Source organism: Gorilla gorilla, chromosome 14, assembly GCF_029281585.2.
Source record: "Gorilla gorilla gorilla isolate KB3781 chromosome 14, NHGRI_mGorGor1-v2.1_pri, whole genome shotgun sequence".
NCBI lineage: Eukaryota > Metazoa > Chordata > Mammalia > Primates > Hominidae > Gorilla > Gorilla gorilla.
In genome coordinates this window covers 34,002,256-34,027,747 of record NC_073238.2, presented here as the reverse complement: position 1 = coordinate 34,027,747, position 25,492 = coordinate 34,002,256, and the positions used below count along the sequence as shown (strand labels likewise).

The window sequence follows — 25,492 nt, the reverse complement described above, 5'->3', positions numbered from 1 at the left end:
CCAGAAAAATTGTCATGTTTTCTTTTTTCCTTTTGGAGAATATCTATTCAGACTCAGGTCATGTATTTCTTCTGATTCCTCACCCCAGCTGTCATCTTTTTCATTAAAATAATTTAAAATAAAAAATTGTTTTTAAGGAGGGAGTCTTGCTCTGTTGCCCAGGCTGGAGTGCAGTGGCGTGATCTCGACTCACTGCAACCTCTGCCTCCTGGGTTCAAGTGATTCTTGTGCCTCAGCCTTCCAAGTAGCTGAGATTACAGGTGCTCGCCACTACATCCGGCTAATTTTTGTATTTTTAGTAGAGACGGGGTTTCACCATGTTGGCCAGGCTGCTCTTGAACTCTTTACCTCAAGTGATCCACCTGCCTTGGCCTTCCAAAGTGCTGGGATTACAGGCATGAGTCACTGTGCCTGGCCAGAAAATTTTTTTGTTTTTGTTTTTGTTTTCTTGAGGCGGAGTTTTGCTCTTGTCACCCAGGCTGGAGTACAGTGGCGCGATCTCAGCTCATTGCAACCTCCGCTTCCCAGGTTCAAGTGATTCTTCTGCTTCAGCCTCCCGAGTACCTGGGATGACAGGCACCCGCCACCATGCCCAGCTAATTTTTGTATTTTTAGTAGAGACGGGGTTTCACCATGTTGGCCAAGCTGGTCTCGAACCCCTGTCCTCAGGTGATCCACCTACCTCAGCCTCCCAAAGTGTTGGGATTATAGGCGTGAGCCACTGCACCTGGCCGAAAATTTGTTTAAGACAGGCTCTTGCTGTGTCACCCAGACTGGAGTTCAGTGGCACGATCATAGTGCCCTGTGACCTTGAACTCCTCAGCTTAAGTGATCCTCCTGCCTCAGCCTCCCATGTAGTTGGGACTGCAGGTGTGTGACACCAGCCCCTCCTAATTAAAAACATTTTTTTGTAGAGATGGAGTCTCACTATGTTCCCTAGGTTGATCTCAAACTCCTGGGCTAAAGCAGTCCTCCTGCCTCTGCCTCCCAAAGTGCTGGGATTACAGGTGTGAGCCACTGCACCTGGTCCTTTTTATGTTCAATATAGTTCATTCTTTATATTTACCAAGTTGTATTCTAATTTTTTTCTGACTTTGTTGTCTACTAATTGTGTTCTCTGAATTTTTCGAGGTCACGAATTTTATGTTTGTCATATTATAGTTACTTAGATGTAAACTGAGAGAATTAAGTAGCTGTTTGAAGTCTTGTTTTTCAAATGCCAGTGCAGCTCAGTTATGGTTTTCAGTCTGTTTGGATCACTAGACCTTGGCATTTATTGAATATTAATGCCTCAGATATTACACATTTGGCACTTTGGAAAACATAGGTGGCATTGAGGTACAACTGCTGATACATTTTTATAGACTTCATACGTGATTAAGTAATGAAGAGTATTTTTTAAAGCAGCCAAAGAAACAATTTTTTTTTGCTTGGTTTTCAACACACCTAACTTTTTACTTCAGAGTATTAGACTTACAGGTCGTCTGGGAGGTTCCCATTTTGGAAGAAAAATTTGTTCACTGTTTCCTGTATTCAAAACATAGTGCTGAGCACTGTGGAGGATACAGAGGATGTTAGAGGATTTTAGGTGCTGAATACTTATACAGAGTAATGTTAAAAGAAACAGCTCAAACGTTCTGAGAATTTAGAAAATGAAATTCTCTACTGAGAGTGTCATTAAATAGTCTTGGTACTTTTGTGTGTGTATATGTCTGTGTTTATAAAATGATGTGATTTGTTTATTATTCCTGCTGTGTTGTAGGTATACCTCATGTCTTTTCATTTGAAATGGTAAGTTCTAATAATTTTTGGTTCAGAATGGTAAGATTTTTTAGCTAATGTTAACTCTTTTTTGAGCAATTGGAGAAGAGGAGAGTCAAGACCGGCAAATAGACATGGTTAACTAATGTAAACATATCTTGTGCATTGTCTAATGTGTAATATAACTAATAATAATTTTAATTATTAGTTTGAATTAGTAACAGAAGATCCTCAGAAGGCATAAAAATTTAACGTGTTACTTCTGCTTTGTGACTTGTTTAATGTATTTGGAGCCACCTTACAGTGCTTGTTCTACATAGTGACAGTAAATTATATTTTAGGCTAGTCAGCATCTAAGATCTTCTATACTTCATATTGAGGATAGTATCTCTGTAGTATCATCTAAAATGTTAGAATTTTGTACTAAAACTAAAAAATTATAATGTCTATTTATGTTCAGTATTAAGTAACAACTAGTGAGATGTAGGCTGTAGGAACTCTGGTTTGTAAGCATCTGATGAGATGCAGTTATGAGTTAGATTGGTAATTATTATAATTATAAACTTTCAAAGGCTTTTACTTATTTGAGTTAGATTGATAATTATTATAATTACAAACTTTCAAAGACTTTTACAATTCAAAGTAACTGAAAGTTTATGGGTAAGTTTGTTTCTTTTCTTAATGGTATCTTACACTATATTGTGCACTATGTGTCAAACCCTGGCTTTTCTGGTTGTTTTACCATAGTTTTCTTAAGATAACTTCTTCATTTGATTTATTCTTGTTTTTTCTATATATGATTTTAACCAATTGATATGATTGTTACAGTAGTTTGTTTTATAATGGCAAATTTTAAATAACTTTGGTTTTTATTTTGGTACCACTTAAATGTGTAAAAAATGACTATGTATTTAAACCTGTAGCTTTGAGTTAGTTACTTAGAAGAAAATATGTACTAACTTATCACAATTTCAAGGCCTCTGGTAAATTATTAAGATGATTTATCTAATGCCTACTATCACAAACAGAAATGGATACTCTCCTGTATAAAATGTGTACTTAACTCATACGTTGGCCATCTATGCCTTGTTTTTCTTTTCTGCTTTTTTCTGTTGACGGGACCAATTTGGAACTGCTGCTTGTGCAGTTTATATTTGTTCTTTTCTTTCACCTTTCATACCTTGACCTGGCCAGTTATGATGGTTTTACTTTGGTAAGGAAATGCACTGGATAAGAGAGAGGTTTTGGATCAAGAAGTGCAAACCAGTCACCAGTATTATGTGAGCTTTGGTAAGATTTTATTGCTAGTATTGTTTGTCTTACAGCTGATATCCTTGCTCATTGTTTTTTTTTTAGGAGTTCTGGGTAAAATAACTAAATTTGAAGAATAATTAAATACTATTAATCAATTTTAGGTTTTAAAAGCACCTCTTCAGAGTGAGTTTACACCTGACAATTGAAACTGGTAATCTTGAAAATGCTCTCAGGTGTATGCATTACAAATAAAATTCTTAGGAGCAGTGTTGTGTGCCTTGTAGTCCCAGCTACTTGGGAGGCTGAGGTGGGAGGATCAGTTGAGCTCAGGAATTCAAGGCCAGCTTGGGCAACATAGTGAGAGGCCCGTCTCTTAAAATCTCAGCAAAATTGAAGCTTCTTTAACAATTTATGTAAAATACTTATTTCTTTCTGTCCCTTGATGTGTGCTAGATTGTGTTTACATTTAATTGATCTTCGGTTAGAAAGCCACCCTATGTATTAAAAAACAGCCATTAATTTTGCTACACATTCAGTTGAATTTGACAGTAATATCAGAGCAATCTATTCACTCAGTTACCTGACCGAGGCTTTCAAAATACATTGTTGAATGTATTTGGTTTAAGAGGCACATGTCAAGTTAATGAACACAGTAAGTTTCCCTACTTCTATTTGTCGTTGCCTCCATTTCTGATTTAGTATTTAACAAGTAACAACTACTTTTTGTTTCGTGACTAAACCTTGCAGTATAAATTAAGATGTAGTTAGCTGGGTGCAGTGGCATGATTGTAGTTCCAGCTACTAGGGAGCCTGAGGCAGGAGGATCCGTTGAGCCCAGTGAGTATAAGTCCAGCCTGGGCAACATAGTGAGACTCGTCTTTATTTATTATTACTATTTTTTATGTAATTGATTATTCAAAAGGATTCATTTTAAAGTTTCAATATTTTAGTAGCCTTTTTCTAAAGAGCTTTAGGTCCACAGCAAGATTGTGTGGAAGGTACAGAGATTTCCCGTCTACCCCGTGCCACATGCCTACAGCTTCTCCTGCTATCAAAATGTTTTACCAGAATGATACACCTATAACAATTGCTGAAGCCACATTGACACGTGCTTATCAACCAAAGTCTATAGTTTACCTTTAGATTTGCTCTGGGTGTACATTCTGAGGGTTTTGACAAATCTATGACATGAACCTATGATTATAGTATCATACAGAGTATTTTCACCTCCTTAAAAATCTTCTGTGCTCTGCTTCTTTATCCCTTCCTCCTAACCCTTGGCAACCACTGATTCTTCTATCATCTCCATAGTTTAGTTTTTTCCAGAATGTCATATAGTTGGAATCATACAGCCTCTTCAGATTGGCTTCTAGTCACCGGGCAATATGCATTTAAATTTCCTCTGTGTCTTTTCATGGGTTGATAGCTCATTTCTTTTTAGCACTGAATAATATTTTGGTTGTACCACAGTTCACCCATTCATATACTAAAGGACATCTTAGTTGCTTCCAGGTTTTAGCAATTATGAATCAAGCTGCTATAAACATTCATGTGTAGGTTTTTGTGTAGACATAAGTTTGCACCTCCTTTGGGTGAAATGCAAAGAGTGATATTGCTGTATCAGATGTTAAGAGTATGTTTAATTTTATCAGAAACTGCCAGACTGTCTTGCAAAATGGTTACACCTGTTTGTATTCCCTTCAGCAATACATTGAAGTTCTTGTTGCATCGCATCTTGGCCAGCATTTGTTTTTGTCAGTGTTTCGGATCGTCACCATTCTAGTAGGTTTTGTAGTGCTATCTCATTTTAATTTGCAGTTCCGTCAATGTAATTTGCAATTCTATCAATGGCATACGATGTAAAGTTTCATTTTAACAATCATATATCTGAAGAATATTTTCCCAGCTATTCATGGGTGAAGATATTTAGGAATGCATGTATTGAGGGGAGAAAACTTGGGTATATATATATAAAGAGATTGTCTTATATTTTTTAAACTACCCCTCACTAACTAGCAGCGAATAACACAGTATATTGAAAATTGTTGTTTTTAATTGCCTGAATTTCAAATGTTAAGTTTTCCAAGCATTCACTATTGATTAGGTTGGAAAGTTTACATGCTATTGAGTTGTATCAATAGAAACGTATATTTTTTTCCTTTTCATTTTAAAACGTTTAAAAATTTTTTTGGAGTGAGGTCTCATTCTGTCACCCAGGCTGGAGCGCAGTGACGCAATCATAGGTCACCATACCTCTAATTCCTGACCTCAAGGGATCCTCCTGCGTTGGTCCCCCAAAACCCTGAGATTACAGGCACTGGACACCATGCCTGACCCTTATTTACTTTTTTTTTTTTTTTTTTTTAAAGTGGAGTCTCCCTCTGTCGCCCACGCTGGAGTGCAGTGGCACGATCTCAGCTCACTGCAAACTCCGTCTCCTGATCAAGTGATTCTCCTGCCTCAGCCTTCCAAGTAGCTGGGATACAGGGGTGCACCACCATGCCCGGCTAACTTTTTTTTTTTTTTTTTTTTGAGACAGAGTCTTGCTCTGTTGCCCAGGCTGGAGAGCAGTGGTGTTATCATGGCTGCTTGCAGCCTCCACCTTCTGGTTTCAAGCGATTTTCCTGCCTCAGCCTCCCGAGTAGCTGGGACTACAGGTGCCCGCCACCACACCTGGCTGATTTTTTGTGTTTTTAATAGAGATGGGTTTCACCATGTTGACCAGGCTGGTCTCAAACTCCTGACCTCAGGTGATCTGCCCGCTTCGGCCCCTCAAACTGCTTGGATTACAGGCTTGAGCCACTGCGCTCGGCCTTAATTTCTTTTGTATTTTTAGTATTTACGGGATTTCACCATGTTGGCCAGGCTGGTCCCTAACTCCTGACCTCAAGTGACCTGCCTGCCTCAGCCTCCCATAGTGCTGCGATTACAAGTGTGAGCCACCATGCCCGGCCCAGTTTACTTTTATTAGAAAAGATTCATTTGCTGATGTATATGGTTCAGTATCTTAATACTTTTTTCATGAGTTAATACTTTCTTGGCAAAGAGGCCTAATATCTTGAGGTTTTTAAAAATACCCATGAATATTTCATGTAAGTGATTTTTGCTTCATTCTTTGTGTCCACAATTTGTTATCTAATATTTCTGGCTCCTAACGATTTTCTTTTTTGTTTTTTTTGAGATGCAGTCTCGCTCTGTCGCCAAGCTTTTCATAGAGATGGGGTTTCACCATCTTGGCCAGGCTGGTCTCGATCCCCTGACCCCAGGTGATCTGCCTGCCTCGGCCCCCCAAAGTGCTGAGGTTACAGGAGTGATCCACTGCGCCTGGCCAACAGTTCTTATTTAATCTTTCTCATGAAAGTTTAATTGGTTATAACCTTATTGTTCTGTTATGTAACGTTCTTTAGTGAAGGAAAAGGTAATAGAATATAGTTTGCTCACACTAAAATATTTTCAATTGCTAAATATAGTTTTTTTTTAGGGAATTTATTTTTAGGAATATTTAGATATTCCTAATTGATTAAAAAGGCTGAATCCTGTTACTTGTCAGAACTTACTATATTTTTCTCTAGAATTATATATTTTTTAGTGGATTTAAATGTTCTACATTATTTTAGCATTTTCATTTTTTGAGACATAGAACCTAAATAGCATGTGGTGATTCCTGGACAATTCTTAAAGCTTTTTTTGAGATAAACATGAGAGGTCTTTATCAATAAAGAATTTTGACTGTGACCTAAAAAAGAGTATTGATTGTGCCCATTAAGATTGCATTCACTCAAACAAGAGTTATATTGATAAAGTGTTAGATGAATACCTCTCGTCATTGATCATTAAATGCTGTTCCAGTTGACACAGTTAAAGCAGTTTTTATTTAGTTCAGTGAGTGTATCCCCAAGTTTAGGTGGTCATACTACACTTTAGCTTTACCTGAGTACTGTGTTAAGTCATTCCTTTAAATTAGGTTATTGGTAATACACACACACACATACACACACAAAATATACATGTTGAGTATCCCTTATCTAAAATGTTTGGGACTAGAAGTGTATTGGAATTTGGATTTTTTTGAGTTTTGAAACATTTGTGTATTATGTAATGAGATATCTTGGGGATGGGACCCAGATCCAAATATGAAATTCACTTATGTTTCATATATGTCTTATATACATAGTCTGAAGGTAACTTCATAGAATTTAATTTTTTTATTTTTTATTTTTTTGAGACGGAGTCTTGCTGTATCGCCCAGGCTGGAGTGCAGTGGCACGATCTTGGCTCACTGCAAGTTCCGCCTCCCGGGTTCATGCCATTCTCCTGCCTCAGCCTCCCGAGTAGCTGGGACTACAGGTGCCCTCCACCATGCCCAGCTAATTTTTTTGTATTTTTAGTAGAGACGGGGTTTCTCTTGACCTCGTGATCCATCCGCGTCAGCCTCCCAAAGTGCTGGGGTTATGTGTCTGTCCAAAAAAAAATTTTTTTAAGAGACAGTGTCTCCCTGTGTGACACAGGCTTGTCTTGAATTCCTGGGCTCGAGCAATTCTTGCATCTCATCCTCCCAGAGTGCTGGGATTATAGGCATGAACCACTATGCCTGGCTCAGTAGAATATTTTAAGGAATTTTGTGCGTGAAAGTTTTGCCTACATTTTGACTTAGACCCATCACATGAGGTCAAGTATGGAATCTTCCACTTTGGGCATCGTGTTGGTGTTTAAAAAGTTTTGGATTTTGGAGCATTTGGGGTTTTGGATGGTTATGCTCACCTTGTTTCTTGATAGCCCAAGTACTAAATATTAAAGGAAAAATATCCATGTTCTGCACAAAAAGTGCCATGTGCCAGTAGTGGCATGTTTACCATGCCACTTTGGAAAATATTTGTTAGGTTAATTTACCTTACTTAGTGCAAGCTTCCTGTTCTATATTTTCATGAAAGAAAACTGACTGGGACTTTAAAAATAGTGCTTTTCAAACCTTTTGGCTTCCATATTTCTTTAATTTTCCATATCACTATTAAAAATTATTGAGGGCTCCAAAGTCCTGCTAAAGGATTATATCAATATTTACCATATTATAAGCCAAAGCGAGGTTTTAAAGAAAACGTTACAGAGTTCAGAGCCGCTTTCTTGTACATTTTTGCAAATGTCTTTTAATGTTCCCTTTAGTGTAGTGGGAAGAATGGTGTTGTTTTATGTTTTGTAAATTTGTTTTGCTCTATAAAAAATGGTTGGCTTCCCACGTTTGCTTTTGCAATCCATCTATTGCAGAAAGCTTTTTAATTAAAATGCATCAAAGAAGACCTGACTTTATATGGAGAAGTGATAAGGGAGGAGTATGTTAATAACCTTTAAAGATAATTGTGGATTTTTTTGATACTACTGTAAAACTTAAAAGTACTCTTACATTGAAATTAATTGGGTTGGCTGGGCATGGTGGCTCACACCTGTAATCACAGCACTTTGGGGGGTTGAGGCAGGTGGATCACTTGAGCTCAGGAGTTCAAGACCATCCCGAGTAACATGGTAAAACCCCATTTCTACAAAAAACACAAAAATTATCTGGGCGTGATGGTATGTGCCTATAGTTCCAGCTACCCTTGAGGCTGAGGCAGGAGGATTGCTTGAATCTGGGAGTCAGAGGCTGCATGAGTTGAGATCACGCCATTGCACCCCAGCCTGGGCAACAGAGTGAGACTGACAAAGGAAAAAAAAAAATCCGTTGGGCTGCTTTGAATTTTGAATGGATTTTTTACCCATGCATGATTTTTTAGTGTTATGTACCAATCAGAAGAAAAATACTGATGCATTGGCCTAAGCAGAATATCCAAAATGCTAATGTATTTATTTTACAAAATTAAAAAGAAGTTACATGTCTTCATATTGATCTCATAGAAAATAGCCGCCAAATACTCAAGCCAATAATTATAGTGTCTCTTGTAAAAACCTTGTTCCGTGAAAAAAGTATTTCATTCAGCATGCACCCCAATTATGAATGCTTTTTCTTAAAATAACCATCCTACTTCAGAATGCAGCAGATGTACTTTGTGGACAAATCCTGTTTTATTGTGAAGAACATGAAAAAAGCATGTACCCATGGATAGAGATTTAATAAAATTAACTTTGACTGCTTCCTCCAGGTATTCATAGTTTAAAATTTTAAACTACAGTTTTATCCATGTGACAAATGCAGTGGTTACTAGTAAAAATTGGGCCCAAGTCTCTTGGCTTGTGCTATAGTGCTGGGACTTTTCCTAGCTATTACTTTTGCACCATTAAATGTAGTGAATGTTGATACAGAGAAAAGTCTGATGATAGTACTATAACTAACTGTATCGTAGTGCTGGGAAAACATGAAATAGTTGTGACTGTGCACTTCCTGAGTCTTGGGGACTCTTAGTACTCCATGACCTACACGTTAAGAACCGCTGTAATGATGGAATGCTCCTTTGACATGTGGTTCTGGGAATTAGTCATACTTTGCCTCCTTTTTTGGTCATCTGTTAATTTAAGTACACTTGAGTTCCAAGCTTTCAGGAATACATATGTATAATTCTTTTCATGGAAAGGCATACAATCTTATAAATACCGCAAAGATAAGTTAAAATCTTGCCTTTTGTTAGGCTTCGACTGTTGGAATTCTTTTTTTTTTTTTTTTTTGGCTGTCTGGGACATGGAGATATGTTGGAATTTTTGAAGAATGAAAGTATCTCGTGAACGTCAAAAATTTTGTGAACTCCATTTCAGTAGAATCGTATAGGCTAGCTCAGCCACTTACTATCCGTATGACCTTGACTAAGTTACTCAACAGCTTTGTGCCTCAGTTTCATTATGTCTAAAATGAGGTAACAGTAGGCCTACTTCATAGAGTTGAATCAATAATGTAAAACTGAGTTTTCATCATAGGTTTATTTTAGCGCACTGCAGTCTTTTGAGATGTTGGTTACAAATAAGTTGTTTTGGCTTAAACAACAACTCTTAATTTTTTGTAATGTAATAAAGCATTATTTAAATTTGTAAAAATATCACATATACGCACTGGTTCTAACTTAAATTCTAATTTGAAGTGTTATTAAAAGTCATTCATAGAGGGAAGTAAGGGTTTTGTGTATTGCTTGTTGGGTGGGCACACAGTTGTGAATTTCCTCAAGTGATTCTTATTAATATTTGATAGATTTAGTGATAGTGAAGAATGCTGTATTTCATTTTACAAAATCATCCTAATATAATCTCTACCTCTTTTGCATTTTATTAGAAGTTTGTAGCGGTGGTTTTCTAGAAAGTAACAGCCTGAAGACATGACTAGGAAGCTGAAAATTTCTTTTGCCCCTTCTAAGATAGTTACAAAATGATGCCATCAAATTATACTCTTTTTTCTTAAGAGCAAAGCTGTGTAAAATGGTATTCAGTAATCGTCTTTAAGATATTGTCAACATTACTAAATACAAGTATATATATATATATTTAGTGAAAAATGCTGTAATGTGCCTCATGAATTGGTATTTTAATACAGTAATATGCTATAGTAACATGGAGTATTCTAAGATATTCTGATTATCTCATTTAGAGAAAGGTATTTTAGAACTTGTACCAATTTATAATATGCCACCAGAAGGGGAATGTTCGTGTTTAATAGTTAACTTAAAACCATAGATATTTTTGGTACATTGATACATTTCCCGTGAAATTTTCTTAATGACAGTGGATTTAATAATAAAAGAAGGTACTTTGTGAATAATAAAGCTCGCACTATTCTAGAAAGTTATTCTAGAAAGTGATACATAGAGTTGAAAATACAAAGAGACAATAAAAAAGATTGTTTATGCCCTTTTTTCCGGCCAGTGAATCATAGGCCAATAGTTAAGGTATTAGGGTATATAAGGGGTAGTTGAAAATTGAAATCTCAAGCAGTGAGACTGTAAACAATTACCCTATATTAGTGGTTAGATATTGAATTCCTAACCTTTCATAGTGAAGACAAATTCAAAAGTAAAAATATAAATTGAAATCCTGTCCTCCCCAAAAGTCATGATTATGAAATCCATGTATTTTACTCGATGGTGCTGGTGTGTAACCAGCTTCTGAACAACGAAATGTCTACTATATTTGCTTGTTACAGATACTTATCTAGATACTATAGATATTATTTTTATAGCTAGAAGATTTTGGGTGTGTTGAAGCATTCTTCAGTTTTATCAGTAGGTTCTAAGAACCTATCAGTAGTTTCTAAGTAGTGATAAGGAAATGGCAATTTGGTTTGGTTTATTGAAAGTAGTGATAACAGAAGCTTTATTTTAAAATAGTTTTCTAAATATAATGCTTGATGAGTAGCCAATTTTATATTACAGTCTAGCTTTTTTTTTTTGAGACAGAGTTTTGCTCTTGTTGCCCAGGCTGGAGTGCAATAGTGCAATCTTGGTTCATTGCAGTCCCCACCTCCTGGGTTCAAGCGATTCTCCTACCGCAGCCTCCTGAGGAGGTAGGATTACAGGCATGTGCCACTACTGCCCAGCTAATTTTTTTGTATTATTAGTAGAGATGGGGTTTCCCTTTTTTTTTTTTTTTTTTTTTTTTAATGAGACGGAGTCTCTCTTTGTTGCCCAGGCTGGAGTACAGTGGTGCGATCTCGGCTCACTGCAACCTCTGCCTCCTGGGTTCCCGCAATTCTTCTGCCTCAGCCTCCCGAATAGTTGGGACTAGAGGCGCCCGCCACCACACCTGGCTAATTTTTTTTTGTATTTTTAGTAGAAACGGGGTTTCACCGTGTTAGCCAGGATGGTCTCAATCTCCTGACCTCGTGATCCGCCCATCTCGGCCTCCCAAAGTGCTGGGATTACAGGCGTGAGCCACCGCGCCCAACCTAGAGACAGGTTTCACCATGTTTGCCAGGCTGGTCTTGAACTCTTGACCTCAGGTGATCTGCCTGCCTCAGCCTCCCAAAGTGTTGGGATTACTGGCGTGAGCCACTGCACCCCGCCTCAGTCTAGCTTTTTTTTTGCAGGTCAGCAATAGTATCCATTAATAGTCACAAATTTTATGATGAGAAATTTATTTTTAGGAAAGTTAAAACATGGCTTTTAGGGCTGGGCATTGTGGTTCACGTTTGTAATCCCAGCACATTGCGAGCGTGAGGCAGGAGGATTGCTTGAGCCCAGGAGTTAGATACCAGCCTGGTTGACATAGCGAGACCCTATCTCTACAAAAAAAAATTCAAAAATTCACCAGGCATGATGGTGCATGCTTGTCATCCCATCTATTCGGGAAGCTGAGGCAGGAGGATCACTTGAGCCCAGGAGTTCGAGGCTGCAGTGAGCTATCATGACGCCACTGCACTGCAGCCAGGGCAACAGAGTGAGGATCTCTGGAAAAAAAAAATTAAGAAGCTTTTTAGAAAGATTGGTATTTAAATCTTCTAAATAATGTGAGAAAGCATTTTCTCTCTTCATGATGGTGTTTTTGTTGTACCGTAGCTTTATTCGTTGTACCGTAGCTTCATTAAGATTACCTTTGAACATCTCCATTTAAGTTAGGCAGTTTTTTTAAGGAGCCTCTTGTGGCTTAATGGCAATTACGTTTCCATCATAGGCTTTTATTTTATTTCCAGCTTTATAGGTGCTCTTCAACAGTCTTTTGTATTATAAAATGGAACTTTAAATGAACATTTAGATTTTAATAAGATTGCTTTTCAAAAGTACAGTAATTATGCTTTCTTTAAACATTGCTGCATTTGTCTCATAATGGAATGTTTTTCATGATTGCTACATTTAACAGTTTTCTGTGATTGGAAATGGTCATCAAGTCAAAGTGAAAATTGCAATTTTCATATGTTATCTTGAGAAATTTCACTTAGAGATTTCATGGAAGTTAATTCTATGTCACTGTTGTTGGTAAATGAACAGCTTTTAGGAAGCAGTTTCTGTAATGAAATTTCAAATGTTCTGAATATTTCTGTTTTATAGTTAACTGTGTAATACTTTCATTCAGGTTTTCAAATACAATTACTGCGCAGTTAAAGGAAAGCAATGTTATGTCGAGCTTTCAGTAATTGCTTGTGTGGGCTATCTATAGTCCCTGGATGAAATAATGCTTGAGTAGATGAATACAAATACATGAATGAATTATAATATTTAGACAATGAAGATTGTAACCTTATTTTTAGCATAATTCCCTAAAGCTATTTGTGTTATATGTTCAAATACATTTCAGTATGAACTTGGTAACAGTCATTTCTATTTTAAGACTTCAGTGACCTGGGAGGAGAAAATAATTGGCTCTGGTGGTTATCATTACTAGATTTTCCTTTGCTTGGAATCTAGGCATGTATCTTTCATCTGTTGGAATAAAAACATTAAAAATAATATGTGATATATTTTATATAATCTGATTAATTAGTAATCTGATCTTGCAATATAAACTGGGTGCATTAAGCATTTGTAGTATATTAAGCCTGGGAGACTGAAGTTTCTTTTCAGCGTTCTTATTAAGTTTATGATGATGGAAACTTTTCAAAATCTTTAATGGAAAATGATGTCCCAATTCACTCTTTTCTTTTTGATTTTAGATGGGAAATGTAAAGTCATAAGATCAATAGGTTGACTGTGACAACTATGTTTACTTACAGAGAGAACAGGAAATGAGAATGGGTGATATGGGTCCCCGTGGAGCAATAAACATGGGAGGTAGGGATTTGAAGCAAAAGGCTTTTGTAATTTGTCATTTTTGGGGGGACTGTTTATGCTGTTTGTGGTATCTACATATCAGTAAGAAACTAAAACACGGAACCAACATTTCTAAAGGTGAAATCTCTTACATCCATTAAACTGGAATACAATACAATTATATTAAAAATATATGTCTGGGAAGAAAATTCTCATTTTGTTTTTGTTTGAAGGCTAAAAGATGTGTTATACATTCATAGGCTTAATGAAAGAAACATATAAACCAGGTTGCAATACAGCCTGAAGGTAGTTTAGTCATTGCATTGTGTAATACAGCTCTGTCTTTGCAGTTTTAAAATCAAATTTTATGCCTTCTATTTGGCTTTTTTTTTTTTTTTTTTTTTTTTTTTTGAGGCAGGACCTCACTCTGTTGCCCAGGCTGGAGTACAGTGGCGCAGTCTCGGCTTGCTGAAACCTCGACTTCCTGGGCTCAAGTGGTCCTTCCATCTTACCAAGTAGCTGGGACTACAGGCATGCGCCACCACGCCTGACTTATTTTTTGTATTTTTAGTAGAGACAGGATTTCGCCTTGTTGCCCAGGATGGTCTCGAACTCCTGGGCTCAAGCAGTTTACCCACATCAGCTTCCCAAAGTGCTGATATTACAGGCATGAGCCACCTCGCCTGTCCTAATTGGACACTGGAAATTGATAGTTTCCGAGTTGGAAATTGATAGTTTCTGAGTTGTGTTTTTAGGTAGAGAGCGTTTTATACATTTCTATCTTAAACTAGCTTTTTGTGTAACTTTGAAGCTGTTTTCCTTCACTTTAATGAATATTGAACTTTTTTCCTTTAACCTACAGTGTTGTGCACAGAAGGGCACTCAGTGTTTGTAGTCTATAACTCATCAAGGGAATTATATGTGTGTCGCCAATGCATGTTTTAGAGTTGACTAAGCTTTTAAGAAAGCATATTAGCAACTTTAGTATGGATTTGCTCGTATAGCCAAGTTGCAAGGAAATAATGCCAAGTAAATAACCTGAAGGAAAAGCAAGTGTGGCATATCGTAGGCCTTACTAAATTTGAAATTTGAAATGTCATACATTTAAAAGTTGGATACGGAATTAAATTTTATTAAATTAATTGTCCCACAAAAGCTGTGCCACATTAAATTGTCCCACAAAAGGTGTTATGAAGCTAAAAATCTTTATATAACTTAAAAGTACATAGTTTCAAAGATTACACTACCATGGCAAACAATATACTTAACATGCACACCCATTTACAAAATCAAGTGTGTTCTTAGCATATGTGGTCTATCAAATGAAACTTAAGTCATGTGTGGAATGAACATTTTCCATGATCAGCTTTTTTTTCTTAAACTTCTGTTGCCAGTTTTTCAATACTACTAATCAGATAATGTAGAGTCATATATTGCTGTTTACTTGGTCACTTTTTACCAACAAGTAGTTAGTGAATAGCTCTGATATATGCAGGAAGCAAGAAACATGGCCCTTGCCCATAAAGAACTTAATTGTGAAATTACTGCAGTGGATACGTGAAATAATTAATGAACCAAGAGTGTCTGCGTTCTAAATTATGAAGCATAATTGAGTATAATGATGTCCAAGTGGTCCAATATTTATGTCTTTTTTTAAGAGTAAATGCTGGGATGCTATTTAATATAATCCATGTAATTTTAAGGATTTTAGGAATAAGGTTATTGTTGATTATAGGCAGTTTAAAAGGCTGTTATCATTATTAGAGTGACATTAACATCAGAGCTAAACTTTAAAATAGTATAAAACTTAAAACCATTTCTGATGGTGCGGAGATACTCTGCAATTTTATCAGAAGAAATATCAGAATATGCCTTTAGAGCCCTTATTTAGTTAGGAATTGAAGATAAGTTAAAATTTTTGTGACATTTTATTCACCAGAGGATTTACTTACATTTTAGCACTTAACTCTCCTAAAGCCCGTTTATCTAATTTTCTCTTCGGTCTTCATTCAATGTGAGACTTCATCGTAATGGTTTTGTAGAGCTATTAATCATTATCATCCAGTTGGGTTGTTGAGAAGTTAAAACTGTCATGACTCATCAAGTTACACTGATGGAAAGTGGCAGCAGATTTTCTGGTGTATCACTAGTGTGTATAACCAAGCGAAACCTACATTATAATGCTACCTTTCTAGTAATCAGATAATGCTAACATTTTTTATATCTTTAAATTTATTTATAGCTATGTGGTGGAAGATGTGAGTACTAAAAGTAAAGCTCTAAGTTAACTACTGTTAGTTGGAAATATTATTTTTGATTTTTTTATACCCATAGTTGTGTAGTTATTTTCCAAACCCACCATTGTAAAATTACATTCCATTAAAGAGAAAGAGAGGAAAAAGAAACTTTGTTTTCTGGGGGATTGTTGAGGTAAGACGCCTCTTAGATACTGTTCTTATATTCTCTTCATGTCTAGATTGTAGAAATTATTAAAAATAGCTATTTAGAGCTATACCGAGGGAGCGGAAATATTCTTGGTTAAAGTCTGTTTATCGGCAAGAGCATTTGGGGATGAAGGAAATAATTCCTTCCTATGAATTTGCTAGGTTTCTGGGGATTGGATTCAAAGAGCAGAAGTATGATGCCAGGGGCTGGTAAGGACTCAGCCATATAGAGATTTCAGCTGCATTATAATGTATATTTGAGAAATTGAGTTCTTATTATCAGAAAATTGACCTATGTAATGAAATACTAGAAGAAAACTCTAAATTAGAATGGCTTTGTTATGAATTTTTAATGATAAGTACTAACACTTAAAAGGGAAAAAATTTTTCAAAGAAAATGCCTAAAAATGTGTTGTATCTGAGATCATCATATATGTAGTATTACAGTGCAAACACTATTAATATTAATGAGGTAGGTGGATTTTTTTAATGAAAAAACTTGAAATATTATCAGATTGTCCCCATTTATGGAATTTAAGCTTGTCAGAAAGATCCAGATAGCTATATTAATATTTTATCTGTATTTGGTTGTGGTTGCTTTTAAAAATAAGTTTTCTTATAAGTCATTTCAATTTTTTGGTTTAGATTCCATATTTCAAAATAAAAAGTTAAAAAAAGAGTACCTTATGTAATTTAGCAAGGTATTCCATAAACTCAGGGAGGAAAAAAAAAAAAAACTAAGATGAGAGGCTAGTTATAATGATCTTTATTTATATATTGCAGGAAATGATTTCTTCTCTCACAACTTAGCATAATTTACTGCTAATATTTTTAGCCATGGGTTGAAAAAAATTAAGTGGTTTTGTAAGTGCTAATCCTTTGTTACTCATTTAAACTGGTAATATGTAGTCCCCATTGTTAGGGATTATTTGGTTTAAAAGCCTGCTATTACAAATAATAGTGATGTCTGAAAGCTTGCAAACTGTTAGTCTCAAATGCCCTAAAATGATTGATAGTTTCCTCCTTGATTTTATGTACGTTTGGCTTGGGGATGAAAATTCTAATTCTAGAGTGTAGGTAATGCCCTATTACAGAGTAGATAACGCATATCACATTCTTAAGGAGCGAAAATAATTTTGATAACGGTCTTGGTATATAGATTGCATAAATATTGTTAAATTATTAATGTTTACTAAACTAAGATAGGACAGCTCTAAGTATAGATTGTTTTACATAGATGCGTTTAGCCCAGCCCCTGCTGGTAACCAAGGTCCTCCTCCAATGATGGGTATGAATATGAACAACAGAGCAACTATACCTGGCCCACCAATGGGTCCTGGTCCTGCCATGGGACCAGAAGGAGCCGCAAATATGGGAACTCCAATGATGCCAGATAATGGAGCAGTGGTAATGTATCATAAACATTATTTTGATTATATTCAGTAATGTACACTTCTGCATCAAGGATAACTTCACACTTAATATAATTTGGTATCATTTGTTTTGGCAGCCAATGAAGAAGAAAATTTTGTGACATCATATGTTGATTTGTTACAGATAGTTTTTTTTTTTTTTTTGAGACAGAGTCTCGCACTGTTGCCCAGGCTGGTGTGCATGGCACGATCTTGGCTTGCTGCAACCTCCGCCTTCCAGGTTCAAGCAATTCTCCTGCCTCAGCCTCCCGAGTAGTTGGGGCTACAGGCGTGCGCCACCACACCAGGCTAATTTTTGTATTTTTAGTAGAGACAGGGTTTCACTGTGTTGGCCAGGCTGGTCTCAAACTCCTGACCTCGTGATCCGCCTGCCTCGGCCTCCCAAAGTGCTGGGATTACAGGTGTGAGCCACCACGTCCAGCTGAGATAGTTTTTAAGTAGTCCAAGAATTAGGATTACTGTCTGTGGCATGCTGTGGTACCTCAATATATAGCAAATGCATATGTTAATTACAGATATTTTTCTGTGCTTTTTAATTTGTTTCCATCTTTTACCAGCATTCTAATGTTCAAGCATTTTATGATAGTGTTCTCTTCCTGTGTGGACTCCTTATATTTGATGGAGACAAAAGTCCAATATGTATGAACACACAGTTTTCAGTAAATATTTTTGATAAAAATGTTACCTGTCATGATTTATTGCAAAGAATTTAGCTATAAATTAACATTAAAGTTTTTGTGTATTTCCAAACCACCATTGTGGCATTCTTTTCACAGAATTTTAAATTATATTTAGTAAATTTAAAGTAGACAGTTTTTTGTCTTGATCTGAGAGTGTGAAGATATCTTTGTGTGGATGAAATACTATGAAAACAAGGTTTTTCAGTTGTAATTTTTATTATATTTAAATATATTAGTAGCAAGAATGATACCTTTTATCATTTCTATTAAAGTCTGTCACTATATAAATCGGACTTTAGGCAAACCGTTTTCTCATTTAGTGTTTGTTAATGCTTGTTCTAAATAACATTTTGAAAGGGAAATTGTTTCGTTATCTATTTTGAAAAGGCAGTTTAGTTTTGAAACTACTGTATGAAATCTTGAGGCGCCAATGCTGCTAAGAAAGAAAGAGCACTGCCTGTTAGACTCAGACCTGTCATCAGTTGTAAATCCACCGTGATCAGAGACGTTAAAAGCAATGCATTGTATGTCTTAGAGTTGAATGCAGCATTTATCATTATTTTATTTGCTTCAAATGTAGTCTTTTAAGAATTTGGATAAATTGGACATGCTGGCAGTTGGATTTTTTAAAATTATAGTTTATACAGGGAGATAAAGAGGCAGTGCACGGCTACTATGAACAGATGGCGCTTAACACGGTGATTGCATTTATTTCCTTCAGTAGAGGCTTTATTTTATAGTGATATGTTTGAAAGCTAGTAAAAACTTATACTACTTTGGTTAAGTTTTTGTGTGGCATATAATCATCAATAGAAACATAGAAGTAACATTAACTGTCCCATTTTTTTATTGTCTCCCTGAAATTGTAAACTTTATTTAAATATCACCCTTGGTCTGTTTTGCACTGACATTTTACTGCTACACTTCAGGGAGTTCTATCCAACCTTTCAGATTAATATGTATAATTATTGTGAAGTTTTTCAAAATACTTAATTCAGATGTTTAAGTGTGCTTATTAGTGCATGTTATTACATTAATTTTTAAAACTATTTTCCCATGATAATCTTTCAAGGAAAACACTCTCAGAAGTTTCCATACTGAAATCATAATTCTTTGTGTATGTTTGTATTAGTGCTTTCTATCTTCAAGGAATTGATGTAAAGATTTTTTTTAGAATGTTTACTTTTAAAAAACCGAATCGATGCTGCTCCCCAGTTTTATTTCTCTGATTTTTTAAAAAACGTATTTTTCTTACATAGCGTAGTTTCATGCAATATAAACTTTTGAAACAAGGAATCAGAGATTTATTATAATATTGTTTAGGCTTAAGATCACATTTGCTTCTGTCACGAAATCAGTTCTTTGTTCTTGAAATTGGGGCATAGCATTAGCAATATGTAAATCTTCAGATGCTGCATTAAAAAAAAAAAAAACATAGTAACTAATTAAATTGCTCCTTTCTTCCTTCTATGTGTGATCCTGATTCTGCTGGACTTTCTGCCGAACTTCATGACACCACCACTTGGGATTTTGCTAATTTTTCTTGTCACTTATATTTGGCGTGTTCCAAATGGACTTCATATTCTATTCCTTATTGTGTGGTATCATAGCACAATGACAGATTTCCTCAAGGACCGCCATCTCAGATGGGTTCACCTATGGGGAGTAGAACAGGTTCTGAAACCCCTCAAGCACCAATGACTGGTGTAGGTCCTGTGAGTGGTGGTCCTGGTGGCTTTGGTAGAGGAAGTCAAGGGGGCAACTTTGAAGGCCCTAATAAGCGTCGTAGATATTAAACATTCGTTTATTCCTGGCTATCCAGAAAAAAAAGTCAGTGGTATGCCTTTATACTTTTACCTGTTATCTGGAAGAAATGGTTTTATTGTTAATGTACGTAGACTTAAAAGTTTTTTTTTTTTTTGTAAAACTTGAGGTTTTTGTATTTTTCTTTATTCATGAGCTTTGTAGATTAGAATGGTAATGATGCTCATCATTTTGAATGTTGAAATGTGTTTGTGACTTTAGCTAAATATAAGTATTCCATAGTACTGTGAAATCTATGTAGTTACTTAATCTCAATAAAGAAATCATTTTGGATAATTTAAAACTGTTATTAGTGGTATTCTCTTACGGTCTTACTAAACTTTGCTGTAACAGTAATGCTTTGGTTGCTTTAACTAATCCTGTCATTAAAAATGAAAATGATTTTGCTTTTTAATTTGCGCAAGTAGCACTAAAGATAGAAGCTTAATTAATGAAAGCTAATGTCAATAAGGGGTAGATAGAGTAGTATATGTGGGGGTGGGAGGGTATGGGAGTTTAATTTGTATAAACCACTGATGTTCTGTGAAATCGGAATTTCCAGCTACATTTCATATAGATTCTGAATATTCAGGTATTCTGAGACAGATTATTAAGGATATCTTTGTCCTGTGCTGATTTTTCCAAATAAATCTTTTTCATCTTGAAAAAAACTGTTTGAAGGCAAATCTCTTTTGCTTATAAAAAATAATGTCTAGTTTTAAACATATCTGCCATTATTTATTTGGTTTCAATATCAAGACCTTACCCGATTATTATCGTACAGTTAGTGTTAAACATTCTTTAAAATAAAACAATACTGTTGGGTTGGCTGTGAAGTGAGGATTTGCTGTGTGATTTGTGGTGAATTAGGCATTTCTTGAGATTGTAGGTTTCTAGAAGTATTAAAAGATGGCTTGACTCTGCAGTGTTGTAAATATTTCCCTAAAATTTGGATGTTTCTCCAGTAAAACTTGTCTGATGGGTTAGGACCATTTGTCTCCAAGGTATGGCAGTGGTTTTTTTTTTAATTGTTTGTTTGTGTTTTTCAAGATAATGCTGAGACATCCAAGGAGTACAGTTCAAGAGGTGATTTTAAAAGGCAGATAATTACTTGAGAATGGCTAGAGTCATTGGAATCTGATTAGCTCCCTTTACTATCAAATACCTATTTTGATTTTCAATACTAGGGAGAAACTGATTTTATCACATTATAATGTTTATTGCAAAACAAAGTCATAACTATTTAAAAATGTGTATGTTGGTCATGTTTATTTAAAATTACATTTAAGGAATCATATATGACTCATACCACAAATGTGATTCATCAGACACTGATCATAGCATAGCTATTTCTCATAAAACATCACTATGGTTTGCTATATCATGCTATCAGCACCTTTCTGAAAGATAATATGCTATTTTAAGATAAACAGTATGTAAATAGTGGTGTCTGTTTTGCTGGAAGGTGTAGTTTGGAAAGAAACAATTTAAATTTTGCATAAAAGCAGTTGGTTGTAAAGCATAATTGATGCATTCTTTTATACTAATTAAAATTTTCATACGTACTCTTTCATGTTCTGCTATTTTTTTGATACACAGTGTGGATGGAACTATTTTCTAAAATTTGTGGTATTCATAGGCTTTTGTTTTTGACAGTTCTTTGAAAACATGATTTGGAGATTGTAAAATAATAGTCAAAGACTATTCTCATGTTTCTCATAAGTATGAGGTGATGGAGAGTGGGATTTGCTTTAATTTGTGACATTAATTGGGATATGGGGAGTTTTAACATTGATTACAGTTTTTCAGTGATATCTATTGCACTTAAATCTACCTTTCCCATCATCTATATTTTATTCATATAATTCTCAGGTAATTTTTAGCATTGTATTTCACTTCAGAGCTGAAATATGATTGGGAGAAACTTGATCCTTTGATGTTAAACCAAGGTACCTTTGGCCAAGGCTGTGAAATTCTGTATGATTCATTCAAGAACACTTGAAGGCCAGTGCACAAAAAGATGTCTTAATCTCCTGAACATCCTAGTGTCCAGGCTCAACTCTGGCACCAAGAACAGAGTTCTACACAACTTTTTCCCAGCATCAAGAAAATCCTTGTTCCGGCTTTACCAAGTTTACGCTGGGAGCAGTCAGCTTCTGAGTGACAGTCAAGTGGAGCAGCTTTGAACTCCTAGTTATTCCGTGTTTTTAGTGTTTTTGTATAGTTAAACTTTGTGGCTGGTTCAGTCAATTTTTTTTTCTTGTGAATTAGTATACCAAGGAAGATTTTTGAATATCATCTGCTTAAAAGTGGTAGATAGAAAAATAAAGAGGAAATTCAGTAGTGTTAGCTTTCTAAGTAAGTGTGAAGTTGTCATATATGCTATCTTTTTTTAATAAAAAGTAATATGAAACAATTTTAATATATAACAATATTATGATAGTTTGTGTCATGATTTGAAGTACTGAGTTTAAAGTCTTCAGGACTTAATGTTTCATGTGCTACTTGTAATTAGTATGTATAAAATAAAGGAACACCTGTTTTCCTAATAGTTTTATTCTAGTACTCTATGTTGTTGGAATTTCCCCCAGTTTTGTATATTTTGTAAATAAATGCATATTTTTTTCTTGACAGATGCAGATTTTAAAAAACTGATTCACTTGTGTTTTTGCAAAATTCAATTTGCTATTCTTTCTTGAGGTTTTTTTTATTTTTCTGTGTAAAATCAGTGCTGAGCACTTAGTGAAAGAGATTGAATATTTTTAACTCTGAAATATCAGTAATATTAGGGGAACAATATATGTTTTAGCTGGAATTGCCATTTAATAAAAATAGGAATTGTAAACAAGGACAGTGACTGAAACTTTGGCTCTTGTTTTTCAAACACTATTTGAAATAATACCTTTACAGTTTGTTGAGAAACACACTTCTTGAATATTTCAGTAACTTGCTGCTTATATGTAGAGTCTCTAATAATTGCTAAATAGCAGTGTGAATGATTAGTAGTCATTAATTAGTAAATGGGGATTAGGTTGATCATTACAACAGATCCTGAATGAGAAAAAGGACATATGTGATTGAAATCAAGTAAGTTTTGTGAAAGGATGTGATCATATTATGGTAAAAGCTTTAAAAAGGGTTGAGATTTAGTGTCAGATGGTACTAGTGAAAAATAAATGGGCCACATCATTTTGAAAAAATGGAGGAAGTTCCTGGGGAGTAAGGTATTATTTAAGTGTTTTCTGTAGGTGTTCAGAGTTTTGTTACAACATCTAATGTGTTAAAATATATTTCTGAGGTGTCAGAGGATAGTAGTGATACAAAAAGTCAAACTTCTTATTTTCAAGAATAAGGCAGTAAATATCCATATACATATCTTCTAATTCAACAGTTATTCACGTTTTCCTGTGTTCATAGATGTTTTTAGGCATGGACTTTTTGGGGGGATGGCAAACTACTTTAAAGTAAGTAGCAGGCTTGATGTTACTTGTCCCCTAAATATTTCAACACATGCCTCCAAAAACAACATTTTTAGGTTAATTTCATACTGATGAAGATTCATTTCTTGAAATCGAAGAGTCCACCTCTTAAGTTATGTAGCCGAGCATGGAAACATTTCATTCTAAGCAAATCATATGATTCAATGAATTGGGAGTAGTCTTATACTTTACAAGAGCATTTTGTTTCCAGCAGCTTTCATTACTGAAGTTTAAAAATTAAAATCATTTTTCTCTGTTCACTTTACATGTTTTTCTGGTGGTGTAAAATGAAGTATGTCTGCCATTTCCTAAGTGAGTATCCATCAGTTAATTTATGGACTGTTACTCTGGGGAAATAATGAAAAAAAAATGCAGAAAAAAATTTATAGTGTCTAATGTTTAAAATCTGGAGTTTTTTAAATACCAAAAGCTGAGATGAGCCTGCGCAGTTGTAGTGAGACCTCGTCTCTACAAAAAATAAAAAAATTTAAAAAATAAATATCAAAAGTAGTGTCTTCTATGTGTTGTGAGAATATTTTGAATTTGTTTTTGTTTCCTTGATTATGGAATAACAATATTAATGATTGAAATTTGAAGCTTGTAAGACAGTGTTTAAAGGCTTACCACAAAACTGTTGTTTTCTGATTTTATTTGACCTTTTCTTCTGTAAAACCGTTTAGAATATAAATACCTCTAAGGGTTCCTCTTTGTTGAAACTTACTATTTGATTACACTTTTTTTTTTACCTGATGAAATTAACAGTGTATGTTTTTTTCTATTTTATTACATTTTTTCCTTTTGAATAACAGAAGTCTGTTATTTCCAGATTGAAGATACTGAAATTCTTAATGTTACATAGCCAGAGTTTATACATACACATTAAACAAAATCTTTTTCAAGAAAATTTTATGGCTTCAGTTACCACTGTCACTATCAGTTCCCTCCTCCGCGAAAGATCCTGTATTTTTAAAAGAAGTTTGTCAGAATTGTTCTTTTTAAATGTGCCTTTCTCATTTAATCAGATGAACTTTAAAAGAGATGGTATTCTGCTTGTACACATAAATAAAATTTCAGTTCTGTCTTGTGGAATATAAATCACTCAAATTTCACGTGAGGTAGTTCAGTCTCAAAATTAAGAATAGAATTAGAATTAAGTAGGTTCAAGTGGAAATGTACTTAGTCTGAGCACATTTCATTTTATATTTTCTTCATATTTTAATATAAATTTAGTCAATAAGACAAATTATTCATTAAATACGAGGTCCTACATTGTGTTGATAGTAATATAAATGGACCTTATATTTTTTAAATGCTTTGTGTAAGTGTTTTGTTGATGGTGTTGAAGACTTTGAAATAGATACCTTAATCTAAATTTTATCTTAATTTTTATTTTTATTTCATTGTCTAAACTTTTATCTAAAATTTTTTCTAGCTCTTTATTACACCAAGACAACTTCACATTTTTATTTATATATTGTACATCTCATGTAAGGAGTTACGCGTATATAAGCTAGTGTCATAACTTAAGTAGCCACATTCATTCAGTATGTTTTATGTTTTCTCTCTGACTGGATCTCTGATGCATTCTTTCCTGTTCTAGCTGCTTTTATGCAAAAGGGCATTATATGTTTGTCAATTAACCAGGCTTCTGTGACTGTTTAGAAGAATTATGTAAATATATAATCCTGTGCCTGTTCACTTTGCCATGTTTGGAATACAAGTTATTTACATTATTATCTTTATGGTTATTTAAATAATTTACTTTTTGCAAGTTATTTGTATTATTTATTACGTGAAAATTGAGAAAACATCTTAGTGTACCTTTCGTGGTTAATTTTTCCTCAGGATATTTTTACATTATTAGATAATGTAAATCAGTATTAAGTTTCAGACATTCTTTAGATTTAAATATGTTGCCTGGTGTTTTTATGTATTGAGAAAAAGTAAACTAAATTCTTCATAGTCATTCTGTATGACTTTTAGTAATTT

General features: G+C 34.8%; 1 protein-coding gene across 12 annotated transcripts in view; it reads left to right on the top strand.

The window, feature by feature from the left end:
- PSPC1 (paraspeckle component 1) overlaps nt 1–25,492 on the top strand; it is a 130,108-nt gene that overhangs the window by 57,287 nt on the left and 47,329 nt on the right. For 2 of the 12 annotated variants that reach the window (XR_010130487.1, XR_010130484.1), the window contains exon 7: nt 23,797–23,815. The exons of 7 other annotated variants lie outside the window; for them this stretch is intronic. Coding sequence is in view for 3 of the 5 variants with exons in the window: in XM_063697165.1 (XP_063553235.1) it covers nt 4,720–4,797; nt 13,628–13,685; nt 17,346–17,515; nt 19,832–20,017 (492 nt within the window). In the remaining 2 variants the exon portion in view is untranslated. Of the gene's footprint in view, nt 1–4,719; nt 4,798–13,627; nt 13,686–17,345; nt 17,516–19,831; nt 20,329–23,796; nt 23,816–25,492 lie in introns of those variants that run through there. 3 more of the 12 variants (XM_063697165.1, XM_019039607.4, XM_055360114.2) reach the window with 3 other exon arrangements.